Source organism: Corvus cornix, chromosome 1, assembly GCF_000738735.6.
Source record: "Corvus cornix cornix isolate S_Up_H32 chromosome 1, ASM73873v5, whole genome shotgun sequence".
Taxonomy (NCBI): Eukaryota; Metazoa; Chordata; class Aves; order Passeriformes; family Corvidae; genus Corvus; species Corvus cornix.
In genome coordinates, this window is record NC_046332.1 from 67,714,615 (window position 1) to 67,736,189 (window position 21,575).

The 21,575-nt window shown below is 39.4% G+C and overlaps 1 protein-coding gene across 5 annotated transcripts in view; it reads right to left on the reverse strand.

Annotated features, from left to right (window-relative positions):
• Positions 1-21,575, reverse strand: part of TBC1D4 (TBC1 domain family member 4) — a 97,000-nt gene that overhangs the window by 23,990 nt on the left and 51,435 nt on the right. For all 5 annotated transcript variants that reach the window (XM_039549011.1, XM_039549120.1, XM_039549063.1 and 2 more), the window contains exons 2-10: positions 17,645-18,247; positions 16,188-16,277; positions 12,906-13,010; positions 10,234-10,366; positions 8,322-8,413; positions 7,442-7,552; positions 6,665-6,784; positions 3,076-3,150; positions 1,873-2,099 (exon numbers count right to left, since the gene is read on the reverse strand). In XM_039549011.1, coding sequence (XP_039404945.1) covers positions 1,873-2,099; positions 3,076-3,150; positions 6,665-6,784; positions 7,442-7,552; positions 8,322-8,413; positions 10,234-10,366; positions 12,906-13,010; positions 16,188-16,277; positions 17,645-18,247 — 1,556 coding nt within the window. The remainder of the gene's footprint in view (positions 1-1,872; positions 2,100-3,075; positions 3,151-6,664; positions 6,785-7,441; positions 7,553-8,321; positions 8,414-10,233; positions 10,367-12,905; positions 13,011-16,187; positions 16,278-17,644; positions 18,248-21,575) is intronic.

The following is a 21,575-nucleotide window of genomic DNA, read 5'->3' on the forward strand; positions in this document are numbered from 1 at the left end:
CAGGCAACAAGAGAACACAGCAGATGGGTCAGCATGGATTTGGATACAACAACAAAACCACCAGATTAAAGACACTGGCCAAATACCTCATCTTGGCTTACATTAACTCTGTTTCCCAGATGATAAAATGTACCATGTGCACGCCTTGGCAGCTTCCCTGAGGATATTGATTTTGCTGTTACAGCTGATTTCTATTTAAGAACTTTTCAATGACATTGCAGAACAGGGAGACCACCTTATTTCTTTAGCTTTATTTATTCTCAAAGCAAATTTAGAAAAAAGAATCTCTTAAACATTCAGAAAATATCTTTAGAAACCTTCTTTCAATAATATGAACCTCATTGTTTCTTCCCCTTCAGTTTTCTTTTCCTTTTGTAAACAACACATTAGGAAGTAGAGATTATTTAAATGCAGTCTTTCTGGACAAATTTTTGTGAAGTAATTAAATTAAGAAAGGTAGTCCTACTACACAGTTAAATATTACTTAGCAGTAGTAACAAGTATTGAAGGGGACATAAAAACTAATTCAGTTTCTTTTGCTTAACATTTATGACTAATCCTCAAAAGGAAAGAATGAAAAATCTCAGCCTAGAACCACACTGCTACAAACTGTTTTGACTAAAAATCTGCTGATGCCACTTAATCAGTGACTTCTTACAAGTTACTACAAAGAAATGTAGTCAGCAAGTCCTTCACTTTGAACAGGGTTTCCTGTTTGCATACAACACGGGCAGTGGGAAAAAAGTTTATCTCAGTAAAAAACACATTATCTCTATCGAAACACAATTTAACAAAGGCTAGTTTCTTACCCTTCACTCCCTTCCATTCTCTCAAAACAGAGTAAAATTTTTTGCCCTCCTCTACTAGCTGGTGCAGCATTCACACTGATATTTTAATGTAGACATCAAACAGGTGACAAATTACTATATAAAGCCATTTTTAGAAAAGAGCCCACAAAAAGTACTATTATAGCCAAGCACTGGAACAGACAATAGATTGGAGAATGTGATCCTCCAACAGAAAAAAATTCGGCTCATCTGGACCTGAGTTTTGTAAAGGGTTTGGAGTTTGTAGAGTCACTTACTGCAGGTAGCCAGCAGCCTAGAAGTAAAAAAGAAGGTACAACCAAAGAAGCCCACAATGAACTCTGGGGACCTCTTCTGCTGAGTGAAGGAACTCCTGAAGGAACAGCGTTCCATATGTGAACAGTGGGAGAGTCTCCAAAAAGGAAGGAGAAAGAAGTTACAGAGGGAAGCTACAGAGGGAAGCTCTGGAGAAAGGCAAATGGGGAAATCACATGCCTCAGAGTTCAGTGGATGTGTTTAATCCTTTTGTCCTTTTGCAAGACTCCTCACCAGTTTTAAATCTGGACATTATCTGTGTGAGCTTTGACTAACACAGCTACAGACACTTGAAGCTGTCAGTGCCTTTTTCATCCTGGCGTAAAAGTTTCAGGCTGCCATCTCTGCTGTTCAAAGCATGGAGGCCCTCTTCTCCAAAGGGTCTGACTACCAAGACTGCCAAAAAGGCTCAGCTCAGAGGTGACAAATAAATAAATAAACAGATCGGTGCTGGCATCCAGCCAAATCATCAATTTGATGTACTGATGCTTCCCCCAAACCACTAATTCAGGGATTATTGAGTTACTGCAAAGTACCAAACTACTCAGAAGCAGACAAGATAGGCTGAGAATAAATAAATAAATGAACGAACCAACCCCGGAGAAGTGCAGAAACCAATCTGAACTAAGCTCCTTACATACTTTGTCAGAAGCAGGGCTGTCACAGCCTCCGTAAGGAGGGCCACGGGTGAGGCTGGAGCACGGGAATGGCAGGGGACCGTGGGCGGGTGGCACTGCATGCCCCAACTCACCTTGCCGCCTCCACGCAGTTCTGCCGCAGCAGCGGGGACCGGGCGCTCTGGGACCTCCCGTTCTGGAAGGTTATCCTCCGTCTGGCACTGGAGGGCGGGTGGCTGAAGGTGTGTGCACGCCTCCTGAACTGAGGGGAGTCCGAGCCTTCCTCGGGAAACGTCTGCCAGGCCGAGGACACGGGGGACGCTGGAGGAGTAGCTGGCGGGGAATCGCCCGGCGAAGTGTCCTGAAAGGAAGTGCTGGCGGAATAAGGCCTGAGGCTCTGTGCCCTAGGAGATCTCTCGCTTAACCCACGGGCCACCAGCACCGGGGCACCAAAGCCTCTCCCCCTTCTGGGTCACAGCCTATTGTATGCTAATATCACCCAAACCAGACATCCTTTGATAGTTCACTCCAAACCAGCAGCGTCCTTCTTCCAAAAAGGGAAAGCAGAGGGAGGAATAAAAATGTATACGCAACACAAACAACATACTAATTATTCCAGGCATCCTCTCACAGGGATTGGCATTCCAGCTACCAGACTTCTGTCTCTTTCGGGAAAACACAGGAATGGAAAAGACTAGGGAAACTGCTTTTAGCTAGTTTCCTCGACATATCGCGAGCATACTTCCTGTACCGTCACAGCAACATCCTGGAAGAGAGACTGTTATTACACAGCCAGTTTATGAGTAACTGTAGCAGGAAAACCATAACAGAATCTTCACCTCCTGGGAAAACCAGTAACCAACCCTCATGTGAGGTAGAACTTTAAAAACAGGAAATAAAACGAAAGTGAACAGAGTTCCGCCCTCTTGCTACCATACAGCATCCCCAACAGCTGGGCTCAGGTCAAAAATTCTTACTTCCCTAAAGCAACTATTACTTACAGAAAGGATTCTTCACCTTCAGAGCACTTCCTTTTGTTGAGACATGACCTTACTTAATTACTTCAGTAAAACAAGGCAGAAACCAGAAATTCCTTGTTTTTTGTAAAAGCAAGGGAAGTGTAGGAAAAAAGGACTGGCAATCAGATTAAAGCCAAAGCTTCAAGTCAACATAAAGCCCAGCTTTCTTACACCCTCTGCCTCCCAGTGGAAACATCTTTGAGTTTTGTAAGTTGATGTGCTTTGTTCTACTTCCTTCAAATTAAAGCAGAGTGCCGTATTTACGCTTCACTGACACCTGTGTATGAAAACACCAGTTTAAGCTAAGCTCTTACATACTCTGTCAGAAGCAAGGCTGCTGCAGCGCTCAAAGCTGTCCATGCTTCCCAGGCGGCCTCGCATTCTGCTGGCTCCCTGCAAGAAAAAAGGCAAGCAATTTAATCTGGTCTTTTTTCTCTTTTTCTGAAGGTTAGGCAAAGATGGCAACACCTGTGCAGGTGAACATGGGACAGTTCAGGCATGCGACACGTCTGACGTAAGACCACAGATCATGGGTCAGGCACTGGACTTCACAAAAAATGACACCTTTAACTGGCCAAACTGTATCTTCTCCCACAGTGCTCCCAGGAGTTTTAAACCTGCAGCTCTATTGTTTGAGGCAAGTGAGTATTTCCTGACTAGACCGAGGCAAAATAGCTAAGTCGGCTTAAACAGCTGAGTTCAAAAAACTCCAGGCTTCAGTACTGCGCAGGCACTGCTCCTGATGGATGCACCTGACACACCACAGTCCCATGAGACACAGTTTATCTATACCTAAACATTTCAGACAAATTAAGTCCACCTGAGCCAAAGGAGTAAAAGTACTAAAACTGGGAAAAAATGCTCTCTTGGCAGCAAATCCAGCCAAATACCACCAGACAAGACAAGACTTTTCATTTATAATGCAGATAAACCTGATGCAAATTTGCTAGAAATTTATGTTAAAGGATCTTTGCTGAATCTGTAAGTGTCCTTTGGTTTCACAAGGAAAGGCAATAGATCCGCAACACTTTTTTACTACCTTTCACTCCTAATGTTAACTCCCTGGTGATGTTTGCTGTTGGACACTTCTGACTGCTGAAGCAAGTTGCTTTCAGTACTTTATCAGGAGAATAATAGCCTAGGTTTTAGGAAAACTATAGACAGAGCTTCTCTTGCTATGCTTGCAACTCCAGGGGAAGTTTTGTCAACATCATCAGAATTTACTTAGCCTACTTTTTCCTGGTAAGAGCTATTTCCAAGACTTGGAGTGCCCTTTAAGTACATTATCCCACTCAAGTGCATTACCAGTAAATACTCTGCCTGAAGCATCTCTTCACTGAATCTCCCAAAAAACCACAAGCAAAGTATAACTCGGAAGTTTCTCACTACCTCTGAAAACACACAATTTTGGCACCGTAAAAAAGACTTTTTCATTAAGAAAGAACAACAACAGAAGAGGTTAGTGCAGCGTGGACTGGATGAAATCCGTTCAAGAGGTCAAAGAAAGGTTATATTTATTTCTCTGAAGTACCTCATTAGGAAGCCTGTTTTTGGTTCAAACCTCACAAAAATAAGATCGGTCCAGCAAAACAAACAAGTGAAGAAGTGACATTCCTCTGGGACTATGTGAAACCAGGGCACAGAAACCAGCATGTTTCCTGAGGCAAGTAGTGAGTGGCTTAAAATGTCCCTTGATGCTATTTACCTACCTAAGAAGCCATCCACTTAAAGTGCTCCTAGATACTGGTTACATACTCCTTTCTTTCTAACTTTCCTAAGATTGAGGCTAAGAGTCTCCCCAACTTATACTGACCTCTAACTTTTATTTAAAAATTTTTATCTATAAGAAGATGCCAAATGCCACCTTAAAACAAAATGAGTATAAGTTCTTTCTTGGTCACTTTGTTACTAAATGTACTTTTAAAGAAAGATGGCAACTTATGCATAATTAGCTCTACTGCATCAACCATCTGCACTGGGCTTAAGGAGAGGAAAACCCACTACACCAATAGGTATTTAGTGATTAAATACCTTTAGGAATTAACCATGATCCATTAGGCTTGTTGTAATAGCCTGATGAAGACTAAGAACTCCTGAAACAGTCATTGCGTATCACATGTATGCACATAACACACAGCACACCTGCACAAAGACACTTGTATGTACCTGCTTTAAACAAATAATTAGTGCTTGAGCTGCACTCTAAGTCATTTTTCTTGGTCTTGCATTGTGTAACCTTTAAGTGGATCTGCAAGGATGAACCCCTGATGTTTATCATGACTCACTGCAATATACTGCTGTTCCTGATCTACCGTGCTGTCAAGTTAAAGATGAGACAACCTTTCTTAAAATCACAAATCCACTTCATAAACAGCAAACTTGAAATGGCCCTAATTCAGATTCAGGTGTCCCCTTCTCTTGAACTCAATTATGGGCTGAGGTAGATCCTTATATTAAAATATACAGCATGTCTCAGTGGCCCTGGGGAGAAGAAATACACTTTACCAAAAAAACCCTGACATCTACTCGCAAGAAACTTCCCTTCAGAGACTTTTCAATTCAAGCAGTGTATTTCCTCCAAATGATTTTTCCTTTACATGACTGGAGTGCCAGCATGGCTGGGCATGCTTTGCTGAGTTATTTCAGTGATATAGGCTTCTTTCACAGCCACCACAGGGTTAGTGACCCACCACCAGAGCTACATCACTTGCCAGTCACATGTCCCTTAGATGTGGAAAAGAAACCAGACTCATCAAAGGCACAACTGTAGCTGTCACCATTTGATGATATTCCAAACTGCTGAAATTACCCAGATCTTCTGACTGCTATCACTCTTTTGCTCTCTTTCGCATACATTCTCTCTTTCTCTCTCTCCATATTCTCACCAAGTCCCTAGTTTGTAAAATCTGCTACACCACAGAGGTCAAATTTGACCAGGAGAGTTTTACTGCTAGTTTCAGTCCTAGATCAAATTGACACCTACCTGTAAGTTCTAAGGATTCTCTCTGGCTAAGACTTATCTGTTTCCTTTACAGGGAACATCCGTGGCATCCTACATTCGTAGGTTACTTTATGACGTGTCCATGTAAGCCGCAGGACAAGTGCATCTTAGCGCTTTTAAAGTTACTAGCAAAAGGAACTTAATGTCACTGGTCCAAATTATCCTGTACTCACAGCTCATGACATTTCCTCTGTAGTGACACACTGGATCCCAGGCACACAGCCTTCTTGAGATATTTCCCTATATGCCTCTTCTCTGACTCACCCTTCTGAGCAAGGGACACTAAGCAAAACTTGCCATTCAGACTTCTTTACTAAAAGACTACTTAATGTAAGAGACTTTCAGTGATAATCTGCAATTTCACATCATATCTGGCTAGGAACATTAAAATGAAGATCAACCCATTTTTTTACGACTATCGCTTTTGTTTCCGCCTGCAAAAGGAACTTTTGCAATTTTTTTTTCTTTTTAGCAATTTTTAGCAATTTTAGCTATGAGCTGGAAGGCATTACTTCTCAGAACAGAAAGATTTCCCATATATGCAGGCACATTTACTCACACTGTGAAAAAACCAATAATGTCTCTTTATGGGATCATGCAACCATCCTGATTAAATTTTATTCTGAAGCAACACATCCAACAATACTCAGCTAGCTCACTTGCCACCTACAATGAATGTTTGTTATTCACAAATTCATATTTTTTCCCCTCAGCATGTGTGGCCTTACTGTAAACTTTCTAGTACAGTTAAGACACAATCAACCCAGCCGTAACTCATGGATTTCACAATGGGGATATTGCTTCATTAAGCATTTATCAGACTGGGGACAAAACAAAAAGTATCTGATAGGTCATTATTGTCAAGGGTATTTGGGACAGCTGATGGTAATGAGTTGTTAAACTTACCCTTGAGAAGATATTTTCCAGAGAGCTAGTCAAGGATTTCTTGGCCTTGTTTTTCAGAACATCAAGTTTAAACCTGCCACCACTGGTGGTGCTTTCTGGAATTGCACTGTTAGAAATGACCTGTTGAAATGAGCAAGGACACTATTCACCTTTGCCAATTCTTCTTTTAATTGTGAAGACTATTTCCAAAGACTAGAGCTGAACCAAGTTACATAAGAAACAAAATACCCTTGGCCTTATTAAAAAAAACACCACAAACATACTACCCTCCTTCAAAAAAAACAAACCTCAAACAAAAAACCAAAACAACCTCCCAAACAAACAAACAAACCCACCGTTAAAGGCACATTCCATCCCCAAAGACGATATTGTAAAAGCATACCAATTTAACGATACTGTTGCCCATTTCCTTTGCAAGGTAAATTCACAGTTTAAACTCAAACAAATGCCCTCTTCATTCCTATCCTCCCTAGATATTATTGCTTAGGAGTGGGGATCAAAGGGGAAAGAAAAAGAAGAGTTATCCTCACAACATAAGGAAATATAGACATAAAAGTAATTGGGTGTCTTTCTTTCTGTTGTGTCCCCTCAACTTATAAAACCCAAACAAGCCACTACAAATTAAATCAGATTTCTTTTCCTGGACAGTCCTTTCTTAATTACAATACCCAGCTTCAGCTACTCCTGAAGAAATCTAGCAGTGATCCTACTAGTAATTAAGATAGCATTTTAACAGAGTGGGAAGAGGGAGAGGAATAATACAAAACCAAGCTTTACCGATGGTGCTTCACCAATGTGGATGTGCGTTTTCTGCTTAGTCTCACAGAGCTGACGGAGATGTAAGATCACAAGTTCATTTTCTTCCTGGTCATTGTCAGGCTTCATTTTCTGTCAGTAACAGCAAAGAAAGGAGTTTGTCTTTCAAGTCATGACTTGCTTATTTTCCTTCCTATGTAGGTATTCTTTAAAATGAATATACTGGTACCCCAAACGCCAGAGTGCACTGTCACTATGCTGTATTGCAATTCTGTCTGTGCGCCTTCACACTCCCTAGCAAGATAGAACAAAAACTGAAAAATGTTGCAGGCTGTAGAGAGAACGGAGTCTTATGCTCATACATTTTGTTTTCTAAGATTGTCTGTTACTATACAGCCTTATATCTGGCATAAGGAAACCAAGCCACTCTATTCTTCAGGAATCTATAGAGGAGCACAGCCTTTGGAAGCCTAAATCACTGTAACTTCATCCACTAGAGTACATCTGCTTACACCAGAATGTTGTGCCAAAGTAAGTCAAAAAAGACAAATTCTGAAGATGCCAGACATGTTCCTGATACATGAATGTCTCTCCTGCTCTCAGCCTACTCCCACATCACCTTCAGCAGGGAAACATGTTTGCAGATGAAAAACTAAGCTCAGAATAAAAAAACACACTGGGTAAAAACACACAGTACCTCAGCAAGTTTGGGAAACAAAACTTTTCCAACAGCAGTGTATCACACATAAGGTGAAGTTGGAGCATGCGATTTCATTATGATGTTTGGTGGGAAAATAGTAAATTCTAGATCAACTACATAACAAACCAAACATAATCAAAAGCAAAAATATCTAGTCCATTTTATCATGGTCCTTTTCAAATTAGGAAGAACAGCTTCTACCTGAACACGTTCAAAAATGTCTGCTTGCTCATTATCACTTAGTGATGACAGATGTCTCTGAATTACAAGTTTGGCTCTTGGTGGATAAAGTCCTGGGAAAAGAAAGGACCATTAAAGCTTCTAGAGTCTCAAAAGATCTCTCAAAAAACATTCAAGAAAAATGACAGTAGAAGATATAAACCTGTACTTAAGTTTATACAAGTTAAATGTATGACAGTTGTATATCCACTGTATACATGATACAAAATAATTGAGGTTTTGCTAAACCCTCTGGCTTTGTCCCCTTTCTTTATTAGCAAAAATATAACCAGCAGCAGCTAAGTGGCTGGCTCCTGTGTAAAAGGTCGGGCTCCCTTCCCCACCAATGGCTTCTGTCCTAATACCAAGAGATCACTGACAGCTGGAAGCCTGACAAGTGAACAGGAGAGGAGGAGGAAAGGAACAGATCAGGGTAACAACTGGAGAGATAACCAATGCATAGGATACTTGGAAGCTTTTAACTGAAAAACTTAGACGCCTTTCTGTCCAAGGAAAGGATAGGGTAGAGGTCATACCAGAGAAATGAAGACACTTTTAAAAGCAAGAACAGCATAAAAGCTGTAAGAATAAAGGAAAGAATTTCTGATACTCAATAAAGTGCACGTTTTGTCACAGAGCTCATTCTAGGAAGCTACAAAAAATGTGAGCAAAAACAAACCCTTTGAACTAGATAACGATGTTTTTTCTAAGATACCATTCACAGAAAATTGCAATCAGAACAGATAAAAAATTTTTTTCAAAGTCATGCAGCTTTAGGTTTGATTTTGCTCAACTTCTAGACTCAAAACAAAGCAGATGGATAAAAAAAAGGGACACTAAAATAAGTCTTTCAGTCACTAAGTAAAAAAGGTTATGAAACTACCATTACAGTACTCTAGTTGTTGCCTTAAGAGAGATTTTATTTTGATACTGGGTACTTATTATCCCGCAAGCATCTGTGTTCAAGTTACCTACACTGCCTTATACAGCAGCCTCTATAGCTTATCATTTACAGAAAACTTCCCAGCTAAGCTTTACCACTTCTGAACACCTGTTGTTAAACCCGGAAACTGTAAGTCTCAGCCTAACAAAATTTCACCCCACTAGGATTTTACACTTCACTTTTCATCCACCAGAGGGAAGTAAGTTCAGTGAAGCTTCAATGAATGGGAGAACTGTAAATACGGAGCACCATGATCACTAAACCAGAAGATACAAGACTATTTGCTTTTTGTAACATATATGCTTTTTTTTGCATAAAATACTTTGCAAGGACACATAGCAGAGTGACTATAAAAATAGGATTCTTACTTTTTTTTTTTAATTTTGTCTTGTAAGACTTTTTGCATGTGTTCTGGCATACTTCACTTCCAGAGACAATACAAAAGTTTGTCTATTCATATCTGAAGTTGGGGAGTTGCCTTAACTTTCTTCATTAGATATTAATCTCCAAATTTAAAAATTTATTTTCCCATAATATAACTAGATTTTGAAGTGTGTGAGGGAATAAACACAAAGAAGGAAAAAATAACCCCACACAGGAAAGAAGGAACACACAGGAAAGAAAGATCCTTTTTGATCATGACTGTCTTTTTATGAATCATTTTGAAAGCATGCAAATTAAAAAAAAAAAAAAGCCAAACAAATGGAGGGTCAACTGGTGGGCTTTGCTGCTCTGCTTAAGAAAGGTATGAGGATGAAAGAGTATGTATTTATAACAGAAGCCATACTATTTCTGTCACAGTATCACTACTGCTAACACTCCACCTAAAGAGAGAGAATGCAAAGTGACAGTAAGAATTGCACACTGGGATACTTTTCCCTCTGTTCTTACACTAAGTTATTCCGCTAGAAAAATCAGCAAACAACAATAAAAAATAAACTCAGCTGCTACCTTCAATTCTTTCACAAAGTTTGTGCAATGAATGCATAGGGCAGGCCTCACACAGTTTTATCTGTGTCTTGGCATTTTGCAGAGCTGCAGCAGTGCTGAAGGCTTGTTTCAGGGTCAGCATTACCTCATCAACCTATATGGGACAGAGGGAAAAGAGTATATAAACAAAAATGCATGCCATATACATGAAATTAGATTTATAAATCACATCACAGGTGCTTTAGAATTAAAGAAAAAACCAAAACCATACAAACCCATTTTCTGTTTTCTAAAGAGATCAAAGTTGAATTCCCAGCTTTCTACCTTTTCTGTAGATGGTCACCATCTTTAAGTTCAGCCAGACAGTGCAATTTTGGTATCTAACTGCAGCTAGTCAAGCTTACTGGGAAGGCACCCACCGTTTTAAGAAGCTGCTAGTGGGAATTTTTGGGTTGAGTATGTGCTGGCTAAATAAAAAGCATTAATTTCTTTAGCTTCAAGTTTCTCCTGTAAACTGCACATGCTCCCTCTTAACCTCTGTCTTCCCACCACTAAACCATTTTAGCACCAACCCCCACAGACCCATCCCTGCTGCCAGACAGGAGTTTCCCATAAGAGTTCACTTTTCTCCCGGATACCAGATTGCCTACCAGCTTCATTACAAACACCACATATCCTTAAGTACTGCTGGCCTGCCCTGCAGTCTGCCCTGATCTTTCCTCTGCTGCTGCCACAAACACAGCAGTGCTATGTTCCCACACACCAGCACTGGAAAAGCTCAACTTGTATCTAAGGAAGGCTGAGCTCACAGCATCTGTCCTCATTCATTCAAATATTCTCCCAGACCTTGCATACAAAGCACTTGGAGCTCCCCTCTCTGTATTTCAGGGGAATATAATGCATATTAAAAGCTGTTTGCTGAGTCTTAGCATTAGCAAGGAAAGAGAGAGACAGCAGCGTGAGAACAATTTTAGGAATGAAATCAGTATTCAACTTCAGGATCAGGTCTCAGTCTGCTTTTTTTATAAGCAGGAAGAAAAAAGCTGAAATATTTGAGACCAAAATCATGCAGTTTAACACTAGAAACATACAGACTTTTTTGAGGGTCTGTCACTTGGGAGAAAAAAGAAAAAAAAAGTAGGAAAGGAACCTGAACGTAGAAATTTGAACTAGTTTATGTCCCAGTATGTCTAGGTTTGTTTTGTTTGCTTTAAACCTCGCAGTTTTACGCATTACCAGTAATTTCTGGGTGCTTTCTCTTACTAGCAATAAATCAGCAGGACACTGAACAGTGAATGTCCATCTTACAACACGGACTGGTAAGTTTTTTAAGTTGGCTACAATCCCTCTCCAATGCAAGATCCATAGAACAGTGCTAAGCCTATGGATTATGACTACACTAAAATCGTAATAACTATAGCACAAACTGTAACTAGGAGCAAATATACACAAGCCTCCCAACACAGCCTGTCTGGCAGTGGAGAATCTGGAAAGCTCTGCCCTGTCACAGCCAAACTGCCACCAGGATCTGTGTGACTGCATCTGACAGTAGCTCAGGACTTTTGATTTCATATTGCATTGTGGACATACCCACACGTATCAGTACTAGAATAGGCAAAGAGGTTCATAAAAACATGGGGGTTTTATAGACCACTGAAGTCTTTGAATTATACATGGTCAGATTTATCGATAGGTCAGATGTAACATTTCCTGTTAGTGCAATGATAAAGCTAATTTCATAACAAGCTCCCATTTTGACAAAAGTGCAGCCTCGGCTGCCATTGTACATCTAGAGCTGTTAGCTGTTTGAAGTTCTGTTGATGTAAATCTATTCACTCTCAAGCTGGTCAATGGATTAACAAATTGCATTTTCAGCTAGCTAGAAAAGTGATTTTTAGGTTTATCTGAGAAAGAGCTAGCAGCTCTTAGCAGAGCCATCAGAAACAAACACATTTCAGAACAGGAAACAACTTCTTTTTAAAGTGTCAGAATTTTAAAATAAAAATGGAACAGTCAAAATAATTTACTGTATGCATCTCGCACTATTAAGCTACCTGTTATCAGTAAAATCAGTAGCATCTGAAACTTCTGTTAACTGATACATACTTTATACAATGTCCTATGTACTTTTCTTATAGTTACATACATGCACGAGTACTATGGTTTTCTTCTTCTGTGATCAGATGCTGCTGTTTTCTTCTCCTGAGGAACAAAACAGACTACAGGGAAAAAGCTAAAGCCAGATGTAGGCTTAAGACACATGCAGGATCAGCCAATAGTTTAAACCCTACCCTGAAGGGTATGTTTGGGTTTTATTGTCAGCTTTGTTACCGATTCAATACATGTCTTCACATGTCTAATGGGGAACCAAGTCTCTCAACAGTTAGAACTGGAAGAGTTACAATCAAATACAGAGCCCGAATATGCTCACAGTCTGCATGCACAAACACACCCATGTGGATTTATCTGTTACTGAAATAGGCATCAGCAGAGTAGCAGGATACAGCTGTGCACGAACGGAACGCATGCGTTTCCTATTGCACATTTGCATAGGCACAGCTGACATCTTGCACCTGAGCAGATGTGACCACTGAGGCTCAGCTGACACAGCAGAATAACAGAGACTCCTGTTGTTCAGGAAATGCCTTGGAAATGCTCTGATGAAAACGTTAGGATCATTAATAAATACTCACCAGAGACTCACTTGCACACTGGAACACATAGCAAATGTACTGGCTTAACCCAGGTTCCACAGATTCCCGGCAAATGAAACCAAAGTGATCAACGTGTTTTATACCCTAAGAGAGTTTTAAAACAGCATTAGGGAACTATTTTATAAACAGGCTTAGTTTCCAAAAATTTGAGAAACTGTAAGTTCATACTCCTAATGATTTATTTTACAAGTAGTATTGTTTAAATTGTTTTTTGTATTTAAGTTATATAAAGATCTTTATACAATCAAAAACAAAGTTATACAGCAATAAATCTGGACCTGAATTTACTCCATTAGCAAAACCAGATTTTCAGGGAAGCAAACTAAAAACTGCTAGATTGCATTTGGAATTGCCTCCACAGTGAAAATCTGATGTAATAAGCCCATGCTAAAACACAGGATTGGAGAAGTATCAGGGTAGCAGCAGACCCTTACTTTCCTGTGATACTACATCAAAAAAAAAAAAAAAAAGAAGCACGGAATAAGTGGCCACATACAGAATTCCAACCAAATTCTGAAATAAATTCTTTGAGACTGAGTTACATACCAGAAATTTCAAGACATACTACACATTACTACTGATACTTTCTTTCAAGATCTTAGTATAACAGCTTGACAGGGAATGCTACCTTGCTAACAACAGTGAGAAGATCAAAGACATCTGCTTCCTAAGAAGCACTGTATTCCCAGTCTCAATTCAGGGAACATGACTCACTATTGTTAAAGCTTTTGCCAATGTTTTTATCATCTGAGTATGGTAATAGTCGATTTTCTCAAAATGAAAGCCTAATCCCTCAAGTTCAAATACAACCAAAATCAGAACACGGCTGCTTGGATCCATCTCCAAAGAAAACACCTATATCATAAAAGAGAGGAGGAGGCAAAGCAACTTGCCTGTCACTACAGAAAACACTCTAGACAAAATTGGAAATGCAGTACGTGACAGACTGAACACATTGTCGCTACACACTGTTGTTTTTAAAAACAAAATTCCAATAGTCACATTTGTGCCACTTAATAGGTGCAAAGGGTCGCTAAGGTGACACAAATGCCATTAGTTGAGCTATGGTCCAACTAATCTTGACTTCATTTTCTCGTGACACATGAAGTCTTCAGAAGCATAAAATAAAAAACGTCAGATACATACACATGTTGATCTATAGTACAGTGAAGTGCTGACCTCTATTTTGCAAGAAAACATATTTACTAAAGGTGGCTTGGTGAGATGCCAGTTCCCTCACTGCTGACAGTGCCTGAACAAGTCTACTGCTGTCTTGACTTCTCAGTCTCCATAGGAGAACATTTCAGGGGGAAAACGGATGTGACACTTGCCCTAATGAAGCACAAATAGCACGGTATGTTCCTAAATCAACAGTACTTCCATCACATTTCTTTAAGAGGGTGGCTGGACTTGCCATGATGAGAGAGCCAAGTTTTCTGTTTTTCTGGGTTCCCTTAAGGGTAAGGCTGCAACAACAAAACTTCTACAGCTATTTGATATCTGAGTTTAGACTGCACACACAGAGGTTTATCATCAATTATGTCTGCTGCTTGTCAATGTTAAGGAGCGTGGATAATTAATTGAATGCAGCAGCTCAACCATGCTTAAGCTTTAAGATAAAAAATACCTTTATTAAACCAGACTAAGAGAATCCAGAATGCAAACTGACGATAACATCTCCTTTTCATTGTTTGTGAAGCTTGAAAGGACAAATATTCCTAAGCCACAGTCCCACAATACATAGTAAATCACTGCTCTATAAATCCCTAACAGAGTAGCCCTGCCTGGGGCTAGCACCAAGTTCTTAAAGGAAATAACGATGAGGTTTATGAAACTAATGCTTAGTCTTGAACAAAATAATATTTTATTTCTATTGAACACAGAACCCCCTCGACTTCTCTGAAGTAACTGCTTTTCATTAAAAAAAACCAACAAAACAAACAAAATCCCTGAAGTATTGTGATTTCTTCTGTGCCTCTGAGTTCTTCAAGAATGCAAAGTAACAGAAGCTTTGCTCCAAATGAAAGCAAAGAGGTGGAGTGAAAAACACACCCAAAGCCCAACACACAGAATTACCTAACACTGTTTACTGTACAATGTTATTTTCCTGAAGGAAAGCTGGGCCTTGAAGGTCTTCCATGGTCTTATTGGTCAGCATACTTTAAAGTCAGCAGACAAAAAGTTGTCCCCACTTAGGACTGTTTCGTTTGACTATCATAAGTATGTATATATACAACCTAGGAGCTCAGTACCTAAAGCTGAAGTGTCACTTTTATTAGTTCAGTACACCCAAAAAGCAGGAGAAGACCCAAGTCATCTGCAAATTCTGCTTTCCATACCCCTGCTTTAAGATTTTGATCTGTATTATAAACCTATTACGACACTGTTTGATTATACTGTCCCATTCTGTATTTGCATTAGCTTTTTTCCTCTACCAAAAGCAATACAAATTGTAGCCAAACAGTAGAGTCAATTTAAGGACCTGGACCTTTAGTTGGTAGCTCAAGATTCCACTTGAGTTACAAGTATTGCCTAATTCTTAATTTTTCTAAGCATTGGTAGCCCAGTCATACAGGAGCAGACTTGTTATTATCATTAAAATGAAAACACTTGGAGGAGAAATACAGGTTTAGAGAACGCCAAAAGTGTACTTCAAACTAGAATAATCATGTTAAAGGAGGCCTGAAGTGATAATGTGGCATGGCAAATGAAAGGAGATAATAAAGTAAGACCTCAAACCAGAAAGTGTCTGTAGTAACTGGTGCTGAACAAGAGCAAGATGGAAAGGTGAACCTCTTAGCCTTGACATTTAACTTTATAAGAAACATTTACTACTGAACATTGCTAGGTACACCTACTGCCATATTCTCCAGAAGAAATGATGCAGGTGAAGTGCTGTTTTTCTGAAGGGTTGATTTGATGCTCTCCTCCTTTCATTCTGAAGGATTTCAGGAGCTTATCTGCTCAGAAACAGCACACTCAGAGCATCCTAAATAGAGATTAAACTACTTCCAAAAACATATCCCATACTCTCCCAAAGCAGAACAGTTTATACTTTGTTTGCTGACCAGTGATCAAAGTTGCTGCTATCACACAGCTCAGACTGGTTATTTTGTACTCATACTTTCTGGACTTTTCTGGAAATAGAATTCTACATTTCTTTTTTTCTCCTGCCTATTGACCAGTGAGGCAACACAGCTGAAGAACAAATAAAATCTTTTTCTCTTGATGGTCTACATACTGCTTCTCTTTAGTGCTTACCTGAGAACATGAGGAGATATCTTTAAAATTCTTTTCAAACACAACAGATTTGGTGTCTGGACTGATGAGGTTAACTTCAAACCTTCCAACCTGAGGGGGAGGAAAACAAATCTAATTTATGACTGTCTTGGGGGCACAGCACTGACAGCAACAAAAATGCCAGAATCTAGCCCTTTCTTGTTCACATAGAGCACCTTTTGGCACAACCACTTACTCAGCAGGAACAAGGGTGCCAGGGAGCCATAATTCAGCCTATGTTGAGTAAGAATATTTCAGCAAGAACAATACACTCAGTTGAATAAGAAAAAGACTTGGAAAGAAGACAGCTTTTCTTCCCCTCCCCCACCTTTTTTCTTCAAGTTATTTTAGTCCAAAGATCACACGTTTGACAGACAATACTAAAACCTTTAGGAAACAATGTGGCTGAATTAAAAGCCACAGAAAAAAAAATAATAATTTGGGGATTTTTGGTTTTTAAATTATACCATAGATAAGCTGAGAAACTAAGACAACACTTTCTGGTTTGTACTAATTCTAAATGAGAAAGAGCAGGTTCTGCAGCAAAATACCTTTCAGCTTTCCCAAACTGTTTCTTAAGCCTACGGAACTTAATGTACAGACCTCAGAGATTTTTTCAGCTAAATCCTTTTAATTACTAGTGATAAGCTGTGGCTTTCTGAAGGGCAATGCATTCTTGCTTCAGTTATCATTTCCCCAAGAGAATAAAAAACAAGAATGATCTTTAAAACAAATGGAAAGACAAAATCCAGGCATTTAGCCTGTCGTTATTTTAAGGTCCAAAGATTTTTCCTTTTATGGGTCACCTTCTTTATGTGTCCTTCTGTTTTCTCAAAACAGGTTCCAAATATATGAAATGCACTTCAGGCAAGACAAATAACCACTGGAGTCTGAAGGAAGAAGCCTTCAGTGCACAGATGTTTGAATACTCATCTGGGAAAGAGGAGATATTAATACAAATTATCAGAAAGAGGCTGGCTCAAACATAAGGCTGTAAAAGTCTTACGTGAAGTTGTGAATTTCTTTTTAAGTGCACAAAAAAAGAGGTTTTGTTTGCATGGTAGTCTTCACTGATTCTCTTTTTGAAAGAATATTCATGTTTTTCAGCTAGGTTCTAGATATTACTAATACAGACAATCCAAAGCTGCATATAAAAGAATTATTTCTCTAAAAACTCTACTCTTTTGAGTGATTACTCCATAAATACTTTTTTTTAAAATTTGCCTGAGCTCGTGAGTTGAGGTGACTTCCTTAAGAAAGTTCAACTACTAGTATTCCAACCATTTATGAACAGATACAAAAATTTTTACAACAAATTCAAATAATGAAGCCATACTGGATCCATATTACTTATCTTGCAAAACTTGTCTCAAACTGCACAGGGGAAAAAGATATGGTACAGAACCAACAGGAAATTAATTGCTCGTCCTAGTACACACCTGGAACAACATTGTCCTGTTCTTCTCAGAGTCAGAGGGCTGAACATGACTGGGTGCACTTGCGTGTCTTCTGCGGGACTGTATTTTCAGGTTTGTGTCATGAACCCTTCTCTGCATCACTGCAGTGACACTGCTGCACCGGGAGCGAAACTCCTGCTGCTCATCAAAGCCAGAGTCCTCTAAAATCCTCTCTGGAAAGAAGCCACGAGTGCTGGCCAGGTTGGTCAAGTTGGTCTGGCTGCCAATTGTAAACATTGCAGCATGCCCCGAAGTGCTGTTTGGGCTGTCCAGCTCCTCAAATGGGCTGTCCAGTGGAGAAGCTGGCACATTTTCTTCACACAGGGGCAAGTCCAAACTCGACTCATTATTCCGCTGCTCATTTAACAGTTTCAGGCGCTGGCGCTCATGAAGGCTGAATTTCTCTATGCAGTCGTCAATTAGTGTGGAGGGAGCTTTCTTGTGAGCCACTGTCACCTTTCCACAGTACAAGACCTCAAATTTTTGAGAGTCATAGAAGGCATCTTCACCATCCTTACTTGGTTTGGCATCTTCTTTCAGTGCTGCTTTAGAGACTTGTCTTATGCTGCTGATGACATCAGGAACCTAAGGGGACAGTGTGAAAGGCTTTTTTAGTAACCACAAATGAGACAGCATAGACAGTGATGCGTCAAGCATTTGTTAAGGTAAGCAGTTACACATGCTATTTCTCCAGCAGAGTGCCACAAGCTTCTTGGCAAACAATATAAAACCAGCAAAGTCTAAATTCTGTATGGACAATTGACGGAGTGGAAGCAGAGCAAATAATTTCTAATTTTTTCCTGGAATGTCTTCCAATACATAAGGTTTTAAATTACATAAGGTCGATTGGCAAATGTTCACATTTTTTTAAATTTGTTTGTTTTTACTGAGACTACCTTCTCTTTTCCATGGTCCTCTGCCCACATTGGCATATTTTACTGCTGTATTCTGTAAAGGGCCATCACTGTTCCTTTGTTTTTATTTTGCAGAGCCACTTTTCTATTCTTAAGACTGTTTTGGGAACAGTTTTGTGGAAAAGAGACCTGCAATCTCCATCAGTTTCAACTGACAGTTTTGGAATACAGGTAGCAAGAATATGGACATTTTATTGAAGTACCATGTGCAATTGCATTAGGTCTTACTTATTATCAACTATAAAAACCTTGCCCCATCCATCCTATGACACAGTTCACCTTAAGGTCACACTTCTCTGCTGCCTCAGTCATTGTGCAATTAAGCAGCACACACAAATCTCTTTTCTCTTCCACACAGACCCCTACTATATATATATAGTGTGTGTGTGTATATATACATATAAAATATATATATATACACATACACAAGGCCCTACTACTGTAGGGCCAAACTAAGCATCTCCAGTAGAAACTCACAATTTCAGCCCTGTATCACAGAGTCATTCACAGACACCTGGGTCTTCCTCCATTTAATCCAAATCACCCTGGGAGGAGTCTGCTTTCAGTACCAACATATTCAATACCTGAGCTTGTTTTTCATTTTGGCTTCACTAAAGAAAACAAGGACTTACCCAACTCCACTAACTGCAGATCCGAGTGACAAAAGTTGCTCTTTAGACAGTACCTACTCTTCTGAACCATGCCTCTTTCCAACATGTCCCATTTTCTCTCGAAGTATAATGAATGGCATCACACTACATGCATTGGGGAAGTTACTGCTGACAATAACAGAGAGACAATCTATCCAATTTTCTTTGCAAGAGAAATCAGATCTCAACATGCAACTAATCCGATATAATCAAACAACAGCTTTTGTATTTTATACAGCTTTCCACTGTGTCTGTAGTATTTTTCAAAGAATTTTTCTATTAAAAAAGGTAACTTTAAAGTCACACCTTAGTAAATAATCCACGCTCCCTACAGCATTTCTTTCTTTCAGTCACATGATACACCTGAAGCTTGCTACTGAGGCAGCAATCTCATATACCAATACTTTTGCAAGTCACAGTGGAAAATTACCTTATCTTAATCCCCTTCTCCTACTACACACTCCTCATCCCTTGGGCATTCAACTCAAATCTGCTTCCAGTTCATTTATTGCAAAATGAAGTTTGATTGCGCTAAGGTCTGCTGACCATTTGGCTTCTATCCCTTTAGATGCCATCACCATCTCAGTTTTCAGTGAGGTTAAAGCTAAGTCTATCTGACACAGATACTAGAGTGTAACTATTCTTTCCTCATTCTCATTACCAGGCTGCTTTACCATCACCCAAGGTGCACTTCCTCCCAGCCATGCCAGTTCAGCTGGACGTGCACAATCCTCACTTGGCACTTGCCTGTTGTATTCCAAGACACAGCTCTTTTTCCACTGATCGATCTCTTATTCTCTCCACAGCCTGTGCTTAAAGAAGTTCTAGAGTTTAAATTTCTTAGTTCTCTATTTTAACAGAATTCACAAACTAGCTATCTTTTAACTAAAACTTCCCTTTTTAGAATCCAGAAGCTGTTACAGGGCAATTCACATACATTTCTACTCAAAGTACAGTGACAAATGATAATTGTATTCAAAATGCACATGCTTTACACACAATCAACTAGAGCAACCACTGTCATCTGTTTAATCAGCAATTTAGATTTTTTTTAAAGGGTACCCTCACTTCCACTCCAGTAACTGAGTTTTGCCTCTTGCTCATCACCTCTAAGAGAAAAAAACTGGAAATTCGTAAGTTTTTCTAAAAATACCCAATAGCCTCCTAACACATCCTTCCCACTCTCTCCCTCACCAGCAAATGTCCAGATAGGCTGACGATAAGACACCACCAATTCTACTCCAAAGGAATACCCATCCATCCCCTCTTCAGTCAGACATCTCCCTCACAAATACAGAGTTTTAAGTTATTCCAATTCTACTTAGAGAAACCCATCATCCTAAGTATCCTGCTGTTTATCACTTTATTTCCATACTTTCCAGACTGTGTTTAGTCTTTAGACATTAGTATTTAAGTCACAATTATTATTTCAGAATCTCTGCTCATCAAAAAGTTTTTGCATCGCATAAATTGCTACAGTATTTTCACTTATGCATAGAGGGATCCTACCATTAGAGCAGGGGTTTCAGCTCATACAGCCCAAACAATCCTTATTCCCTGCTTTGTTTAGGTAAACTTTTTTAATAGGTTATATTATTTTTTTGGGTGCTCCCTCATCAGCATTCACTTTTTTCTTCTTTTCAGGCTATAGACAAAACTAATGTGAAAAGTTAACATTTTGAGACCTGTTTAATGTCTGTGGTTATGAATACTTTCCTTATACACAGATGAAGAGAAAAACAATGTAATCCAATACAGGCATGTCACAATTGATAACTAATATCTGTCAGACAGCCCAGAACTAGTTCCAGATGCTTGTTGGTTGTTTCATGGGTACTATGAGTGGCATGGTGTAAAAAACAGCTTCAAGTATAACATTAAAGACAGATACTAACATTGCCAGGCTATAAGTTGTGCACATGGATTTTACTGGTCTTTAGAGTACAGGAGTACCTGTGTGCTGTTGATGATGTACCCAATGACTGACAGTGTGCCAGCTTGTGCTGCTAGACCTGACCCTCTTCACTCCCAGAGTGACGCCTTCTTATCAAGAACCAGGAGCTACTTCTGAGATGTACCCGAGCAGAGTACAGCATTTTCACATAAAGATTTGACTTTGAGCTAAATCCCTAAGTGGGATCAAATGGAGTCTAAACAACAGTTTGCATCTGTATTTTCCTGAAATGCAAGATACAGGAAAAGTTACGTAATTATCAAGCATACATCCCAGTATGGCTTTTTACACATTTCTTTGACATATATCATTGGGTTTTGACATTTTGCTCCTCTGTGTATCAAGAAATCCCAGTAATAAAATTTCACCATCAAAGTTGTGTAACTTTTTTTGAG